We start from the raw sequence: 8,998 nt of genomic DNA on the forward strand, positions 1-8,998 counted from the left end.
ATTTCATATGTGTTGTCAGAGAAACTGTGGGTCTGTTAATGTATATTCACAACCAAAAGTAAATCGATAACAATTGGATAAAAGAAAAATTAATACATTCATTCATTGGTTATTTATTAAGCAACATACAAATGGAAAATCTCGAGCAATCCTTCAGGTTGTTTTCCACGTTAGAGTGACAAATTTTGATCACAATAACCTCCACTACAACCATTATCGCTGTGTATTAAACTAAATTTAGCGTCACTTTAAATTACAGCAAGCGGGACGATGTTGAAAAGGACGTGTACCTCTAGGAACGAGCATTACATACAATATAGTATAATGTGCCGGAACGTCGACATCATGTTTGCAAATTTATGTAGTTGTAAGTTGGAAGTTTTAGCAAAGGAAATGCCATAAAATGTAAAATGAACATGTGAAAAATCAAAAGGGAAGATATGAAAAATAGGAGAGAAATATGCGGGCTAGTGGACTGGTGAGTTGTCAGGCCGTCTATCTGGGCGACAAACGGACTTGGACTTGGAGTCGGAGTTGGAGTTGGAGTCGGACTCGAGATCGCGCCACTTAAAGTGCAATTAGCGCGTTACTGGAATCGAGTTGGTGGACGCCGTCACCACTGAACGAGGACGGAACGGGACGGGACGTTAAGCCCACGGCGGCTGTCGAGCGCACTTCCGGCAGGTGGCTTACGTCGCGCTGTGGCCAGAGGCGGTTTTAAAAGGAGTTGCACGGATTGGCGCTCTCGCGCATTTTTAAAGGCAACCAGGGAGCTGTAAATAAATTTGGCACTTAATCATATTTACGGATTTGTGCCGGTCGCAGTTATGTTCTGTATTTGTGCGGCTTATTTATGGGCCCCGCAGTGCCGTACACGTATAGTATATTTGAACAATTTACACGCTCTGGTACCTTGAGATGTCGGCGGTTGAAAAAGCGACCCGTTGGTGGCTCAGTTGCTGCGGGCATTGCTGGAATTTCGGTTTCTTTGGCATTTGTTGCTTCCGCAGCGGAAATGCAGCGACAATCTGAAGCTGAATCTGAAGCTGAATCTGAAGCCGAGGCTGGTGCTCAAGTCTTGGTAACAATGTGGGTGTGCCACAAGCCCGCCAATTTGCGCCATTTCAAGTGTGGCAACAACGCAGGAACAACAACAAATGGGAGAGCTGAGAAGGGCAACATTAACGAGGCCGTGGCATTTGCATGAGGCACAGTCGCCTAATTATGCGTTTTAGCCTTTGTTATTTATAGGGAGAATCCGTGTGCATTGCCTTCGGTGTGTGAGTGTGAGTGTGTGTGTGTGTGTGTGTGTATGCCTGCGTCGTTTTTGGAGTTTTCGCTGCCGTTTTTGATGCTGCCCATGAGGCTAATTAGGCCTTAAGCGTGCCCATTGTGACAAAACACACCGTTGTTATGCTGTTTGTAATACTAGTTGTTGTTGTTGTATTTATAGCTGCAGGTAGTGGCGGTGATGATGTTGCCATTATAGCGTTGCCTGTTAGCCATTTGGCTTGCTATTGTTGGCTTACATCCTCGTCCGCTCATTTCCGCTCCGTTGCGTTTTTAGCGCCCATTAATAATTTAAGCGTTTACAAAATAAAATGTCACCAGCCAATGCTCCCTTAGCCGCACTCTCCCCTCCCTCAGCCTTATGCCGAGCAAAGCCCAACTAGCTGATTTATTTCAATTTGTTTGCCATCATCGCCGCACTCGATTTGCAATTAATAAAGCATTTATCCCATTTTCATTGTTCTGCACAAATAATCGCAAAATTTGCGTTTCCATTCCGGGATTTCGGGCAGTTTATATTTCACAGTTGGATTCTTGCTGTTTGCGGTTTATAAAACTGAAAATACACACTTTGGCTTTTAATTTAATTGGCAGAAGTGATGTGCGAATGTGTTCTGTGGCACATTCATTTACGTTGATTTAGTTTAATTCGGGGTTCATTCAATTATTTATCGCATTGATGGCCAATCCAATGATATTTTTGGCATTTTAACATACATATTTCTGGAAAATATTACGGGCAACAAAGATTACGGGCTATTGAGTTAATTGCTTTTATTAATATAATTGAATATTTAATGTATACATTTAAATGAGAAACAATTTGGCAAATCGCCATCACAATTGAATTCTAAGAATTAAGCAACAATAATTCTTGCTGCGTCCAATCAACCATATATTATTGCTTTCAGTATGCAATCAGGCTTATAAACATATTTCGATATTAGAATTCAATGTTGGCTTGTAATTTGAAAAATGTTTTGAAAGTGAATGCAATTACTTATTTATGGAAATAATTGTCCCATTGTCATGAGGAATTAAGATCAACATTAGTAATTTACAACCAATAAGAAACTTGGCTTCCCCTGCTCTTAACTGGGTCAGTTGGCAATCCATACATTTTTAAATGCTAAATTTTGAATTTATTTCCGGTTAGTAAATGTGAAGTGGAAAAGTTAATATGACAGTGTGTAATTGGCAACATATATGTTCTTATTTTGCACATTCTTTGTATAAAAAAGAAAGTCCTTTATTGACAAAGTATATACAAGTATAGCCAAGGGCGTAGCCAGCTTTTACCAAAGGGGAGGCCAAAAAATTAAAATTTTGATTAAATAATGCCCGATGCATTTAAAAAATAATTTATGCATATGATCGATGAAAAAACTTCAAAAAATCCAACGCAGATCCATCTGAACGCGAAATAGTGCGTCATAATATTGAACGTGTGGTCGACTTTATATGGAAAAATTTTTTCTAGGGGGGGGGGGGGGGCCAACGGACCCCCCCTGCCCACCCCTGCGTACGCCCTTGAGTATAGCATATATAATCCGCTTGACGGATTAGTTCCAAATTTTAAAATATTGTCATGTTAGCTGGAATATTTACAATTTACAAAACGATGGCTCACTTAACGTAAAATAATAGCAAGAAAATAAAGTCTTTTTCCTTGTTTCTTCATACGAGCTTGTATATATGAATAATACACTATTTTACAATAAATGTTATTTCATATATACAGGTGAGATCTGCTATGTAGTTTATAGAACAAGAGCTTATTGCGGAATGCTCATTTTGAAAGTTAAAGTTATCTTCTTTGGAATACATTGTGAAAACCGGAAGAGGAAAAATAGTTAAAAATATACAAATCGATTTGGAATGACTACGGATAAAAACATTAATTTGTTAGGCTCTGAAAATACATATCAGGCTCGGTAAGATTATTTTTCTGTCCAATTCCAATTCAAATCAGACCACCGACGAACTTAAGTCAGTTTCTCGAGCCTTTGGATCCGCTTATATTGCACATCTCAGCATTTGTAACATTCTGTCAATGGTAAGTTTTATCATTATTTTCATTGTTACTACAAGTATTATTGTTAAGTGCAACAGACACTTTCAGGCAGAGTTACAGTGCCAGATACTGCAATGCCTCAATGCTTTTTCATTACACCTCATTACATTTCACTTCATTGCACCAGGTTTTCAATTGTGTGCCGTTGATGTTTTCGTTGTTCGTCTTCTGAATGCGAGGCGATGTTTTTGCTGAATGTTTTGCATGTAAAATGTTTTTAATTGAAAACAATAAAGTTGCTGGTGCGGCTGTTGTTGTTGTTGTTGTTTTTGTTGTTGCTGTTGATACTACGTACAAAACATCCCATAGAAATATGAAATGAAAAGCGAGTAAAATGATGATAATGTGACAGGTCGAGTCTTAGATGCCCTTTATAAATGTTTTGTCATTAGATTGGACAGAAAATTCACATATTTTATAATAACGCGGCAAAGGCTTTGAGACTTCTATTCAGTAGCTATCAACAATAAGTCCGTAACCCCTAACTGTCCATTTCGTTACTAATTTTGTTGGTTACATGCTGTAAGGGTGAGCTGATATGCCCGAACGCGGCGTTAGAGCACAAATGCAAGTCGAGCTAAAAGCTGAGCATTCACAGATTCTGGCGCATTGTTTCTGGCGTGAAAGCGAACATCAAGCAAATGGAACTGTAGCAATATATGGGATATATAGATATATCTCTCTCTATGTACATACTAACAACAAAAGTACGAAAGTGATAATTAAAAATCGTGCTATAGACATGCACCCGATATTGTTGTTACCGTTGTTATTTCTGTAGTCAATGCGTGTAATGGTTGAGGCGCAAGGGAAATGGGTCGGGCTTTGCTGATGTAGGATATTGCAATCAGCATTGATTGTGTACGAATGAAGCGATCAATGCACATAACAATGATTGACGGCATTTAAATGAGCATCGAGCGAATCACAAACAAAACAGTCAAGTGAAACGATGCATCTGCTCAAAGGATGGGGGCTCGCCTGCCGATGAAGCCTTGCGCCTCTACATATGCGAGTATAGGCGGGGACTTCCATTGACATGCCCGTTGACAAACAATTATATAAAATCGCTGAAGCTTGCAATTTTGTGCAAAATTAATTTTGCATTTTAATGTTGTGCGCTGGAGAAGAAATGCAGTCGATGGAAAAACTGAAGATGAGGCGTTCTTCTCTGTAAATCGATAAATCATGTGGTTAGGGCATCTCTTATCTTAATCATTTTAAAAGACCTGTCAACAATTATTTTATGCTCTTGATTGTTTTATATTCTAGACAGGCTCAATAAAGTATATATATTTTTTAGCACTTCTTCATAGTTATTGTATATTAAGGTCTCATCTTTTCGTCTTTTTCTGTTCATTCAGGTTCGTCCCAATGTCGTTAGGGTTAGGACATCTCTTATCTTTATATTTTCTAGTATAGAAGTAGCCACACAGACATGATTTATATTTATGACTATTTTTTATGCACTTGTTCATAATTATTGTATATTAAGGTATCATCTTTTCGTCTTAGAAAGAGTGTAATTTTTCTGTTCATTCAGGTTCGTCCTAATGTGGTTAGGGTTAGGGCATTTCTTATCTTTATAAGTTCAAAAGGGCTGTTATTCTACGCTTTGGATTGTTTTGCATTTTCTCTATGAAGTGCAAAAATAAATATTCTATTCACGCCCAATAAATTATAGAAATATCTAGACATCTATCTTCACTATGACCTTCACGAGTTGCTGGATTAATGTAAGTGACAGATAAGGCAGCCAGATTATAGATTAGTTTGAAATTGAAAGTAAAATTTAAACATTTCTAAATAATAGGCTTGTCGTTTGTAATAGGTAAGATCTAACGATTTAGTGGCTAAGTGATGCCAACGAACTCAGCGCACAAGCAAAATCTAAAGATTAATCACATATTTATAAATTTACATCTACATATATACATAAATACATGTATGTATGTATGTTATATACAAACTTTGTTCGCTTGAGCTAATTTGTTTCGTCGACGGTGACGACGCTTCACCCAATGGGTTGATAAGAATTCTTACAATGTATTCGAGCTGTTTAAATCACTACGCTTTGACGATTTAAGAAGCGTTCAGACGCAGCAAAAAATTTCATAAAATAAATTTATTTATAGAAGAATCAAAGAAGTATTTGACGCTTCATTGTGACAGAGAGTAATGATTCTTTTATACAAGTTTTTAGCTGCACAATCCATTGCAAGATTATAACGAATACACATTTGTTGCAATTGTAATTCTGGACTCCCAAATATTGAATTTACTGAGTTGAAAATATTTTATGATGTTGAGCTTATATAGAATGTTTGAACGTCTGAACGTCCTCTCGTAGGTTGTTAATCGGATGACAAATAAACAACAGCTACAGCGTCTGGCTGCGAGCGGTTCAGGCTACGTGTTCGACGAAGAATGGTGCACTGCAATGGCCTGATCCGAAAGCCAAGCGAAAGTTAAAGCCAGCGTCAGCAGTTTAGGGCCAGGCACAGATCATTCGCAGCTCAGTTGTGTGGCTGGGTGAACGTGTCGACGTCAGTTTTTCTGATTGTCGGACTTTGTAAAATGTTTCAAAGCCTATGTAGAAAGACTCAAGTGCTCTGCACTCGCCGCGTACGCGAGCAATGGGTGCGCTCCTTTATGGTCGAGCTGCAGCCCGTCGAGCAGATCGTGCTAGTCCGCGAGAAGCAGGACCATAATGGACCGACCATGCAGTTTCCAGGAATTTGGCTTCGCGACAATTGCTTGTGCGACGCTTGCTTTCACAGAAACTCACTCAGTCGTCTGCCGCACGGATGGAACAACTTTGATACCAAAGTCAAGGTCCAAGATCTCAGCGTAAATGTGGAGCAGGAGACCCTTCACATCAACTGGTCGGATGCTCACAGATCCGAATATCCTTTGGAATGGTTGCGAGAACGCGACTTCTCCTCAGCAAACCGACAACGGTATTTAAGCCACTCTTATCGTCCTGAATCACAACATTGGTCGGGCGATCAGTTCCAGAATATTTTGCAAAAATTCGAGTACAGGGATCTGGTAAGTCGTGATGACACTCTGGCTGAGTGGCTGCGCACGTTGGCCATTTATGGCGTGGCTCTGATAAAGAACTCACCACTGGACATTGGAGTGGTAAAAACACTGTGCAATCGTGTTGGTTTCATTCGGCGCACCACCTATGGGGAAGAGTTCAGTGTGAAGTCGCAGCCGGGCGCCAAAAACTATTCATATTTGGCGGAACCACTGCCCCTGCACACAGACATGCCATACTTCGAGTACAAGCCTAGTTTGACAATCCTTCATACATTGGAGCAATCGGTCTCGCAAGGCGGTTGGAATCTGCTAGCCGATGCCTTTTATGTGGCCGATTTGCTGCGCGAGAAACATCCAGAAGAGTTTGAGGTACTGTCTCGGACACGAGTCGACTGGGCGGATATTGGCATGGACAATGGAGTGTCCTTTCACAATATATGGCGGGCACCAGTCATTAAGTAAGTAAGGAATTTTCAGCATTAATGGGTGTACTGGACTCACATATTTCGACAGAATTTGAATTTCGAATTTGAATATTTCAAATACAATCATTAGCTCTTCACTATATTACTTAGTCTACTGATTAAACGTGGAGGGGATATTGAGAAGGTTTGGAATTTTTAAAAGGGAGTTTTATTTTTAAAAGCAGTAGATAGGCGGACATTGTGATTGGAATTCATCTCGTCGTACTGATCATATCTAAAATCCTTATTCTTTCCGACAGTTGCACACCACAAAAAAAAAAACCATTAATACTTTTCAAATGAAGGGTTTTGAAGTCCGAATAGTTTTATGCGCAAAAATATTCATTTTTTTGTCATTTGTTTGGCAGCCTGGACGCCGATGGCAACTATGCACGCATCAATCATAGTGTTCCCCAGCGAGATAGTCACTTCAGCATACCTGTGCAGAGAGTTCAGCCCTGGTATGAGGCGAACGCGCTCTTCGTGCGCCTGGCACAGGAACAGGCAGTCAGTTTTAAAACCACGCCCGGAGATGTGCTGACATTCAATAATCTGCGCATGGTGCATGGACGCACTGGATACGATGATACCGAGCTGAATGTGCGTCACATTGTTGGCGGATTTGTGGACTGGGATATTGCCTATTCACGGTTGCGTGTGCTCCAGAAACAGCAGCAGCAACAACAACAACAAAGACTTCGGCAGCAGCAGCAACTGCAAGGCCAGAAACAAGTCGAGAGTAAATTGCTGAGTCAGGTCCAGTGATTGTACACTTAACTCATTACGTTAGTTATAACCTAATTTCTCTATACCCAAAATAAACATGTAACCCACCTTCAAAAAGATTGTTCGCCTTTTTTCCAAATAAAGTTTTGGAGCTTAATATTAGTGACATAAATCTTCTTTAGGATTAACATAAAAATAAAATACTATTGCCGATTATCAGCAAATACACTCAGGAAACAGAAAATACACTTGCTTAGGAGCAAAATAGTTAAATTACGTATGTTCTCTCGATCGCAAAATATTTAAAAAGAGTAAGTAATTTGTATGCCCCATAAAGGGTAGACTTGTTAAGAGAGAATGTATGTATAGGCCAGAAAGAGATGTGACAGATCACAGAGAGTATATATATTCTTAATATGCTTAATGAGACAAGTCAATATAGCTATATACGTCTGTTCATTTGTCCGTCCATCTTAACCTTTGTATAAGTGCAAGGTTCTTGTTTTGTTTAAGAAACTTTAGCCATAACAAGATTGTGTCTTTTCCTATATATAGTAATCCGACTGGAGGATTACACTTGTGATTTTTGCTTTTGATTTCAGTGTCAAAACATTGTCATTATCAATGAAAAACTGGCCATTAGCGATGGTCTGACACACGTCGTCATTGTTTATGTCCAAAAAATGTTTGCTTATCAGTCGGCACATGAGTCAATTATTATAGTTGTTGTCATTATTAGGTGTTTGGCAAATTTATTTCATTGTTAAACAAACGATGACTGTTTTTCTTTTTTTTTTTTTGCAACACATCAAATCACAATATGAACAAACTACTTGGCAGACAGTCTCACACCCAGAAAGAAGAGGTATGCCTGAGTAAGGGGGAAAAAAGGTAAAATAGAAACAGTTTTATGAGCGGAAGTTGTGGCGCTGCTTGTTGCACTGGCTGAGGTTACCCACAGGTAAATCCTTTGCAAATCTTTTTATTTATGTCATTTGTGCTACCAAAAATACACACTCGCACAGCCATTCCACAGCCCGTCCACAGCCCGTCCACAGCCCGTCCACAAACACATAGCACATGATTTTGCGCATGGCAGCGAGTAAATCCCTCTAATAATCCACATAATAAGCAAACGTAGCAAACAACGGGGCAACAGGCAAAACAACTGCCAGGCAGCTCACGAAAGGGTTACTGCCACAGAGTCACCCGGCTTGTTTATAAGTTCATAAAAGTCAACGAGCCGCAGCCGTGAGGGCATAAAAAACGAGCAAGTAAACGCCTTGAAGGTGGCAGGATGTTTCATGTACAACAACAACAACACACCAACCAAACAGCCGAAAAATGCGACATTCGCCTGCTGCCTTGTGTTGCAAATCCAATTTCTTGAGCAGAGCAC

General features: G+C 39.7%; 1 protein-coding gene across 1 annotated transcript; it reads left to right on the forward strand.

The window, feature by feature from the left end:
• Positions 1 to 5,916: 5,916 nt before the first annotated feature.
• On the forward strand, positions 5,917 to 7,756 carry LOC115633828 (gamma-butyrobetaine dioxygenase). Its single transcript, XM_030531316.1, has 2 exons — positions 5,917 to 6,867; positions 7,242 to 7,756. Exons 1-2 carry the CDS (start codon positions 5,942 to 5,944, stop codon positions 7,636 to 7,638), a joined length of 1,323 nt encoding a protein of 440 aa, XP_030387176.1. The 5' UTR covers positions 5,917 to 5,941; the 3' UTR covers positions 7,639 to 7,756.
• The last annotated feature ends 1,242 nt before the right edge of the window (positions 7,757 to 8,998 follow it).

Source organism: Scaptodrosophila lebanonensis, unplaced genomic scaffold (assembly GCF_003285725.1).
Source record: "Scaptodrosophila lebanonensis strain 11010-0011.00,11010-0021.00 unplaced genomic scaffold, SlebRS2 tig00000001-arrow-pilon, whole genome shotgun sequence".
NCBI lineage: Eukaryota > Metazoa > Arthropoda > Insecta > Diptera > Drosophilidae > Scaptodrosophila > Scaptodrosophila lebanonensis.

What these genes read in the sequence shown, in the direction of transcription:
- LOC115633828 (XM_030531316.1), top strand. Translation starts at nt 5,942, where the DNA reads ATGTTTCAAAGCCTATGTAGAAAGACTCAAGTGCTCTGCACTCGCCGC. An exon ending in TGGCGGGCACCAGTCATTAA is followed by an intron (nt 6,868 to 7,241) that starts GTAAGTAAGGAA and finishes TTTGTTTGGCAG; the next exon opens with CCTGGACGCCGATGGCAACT.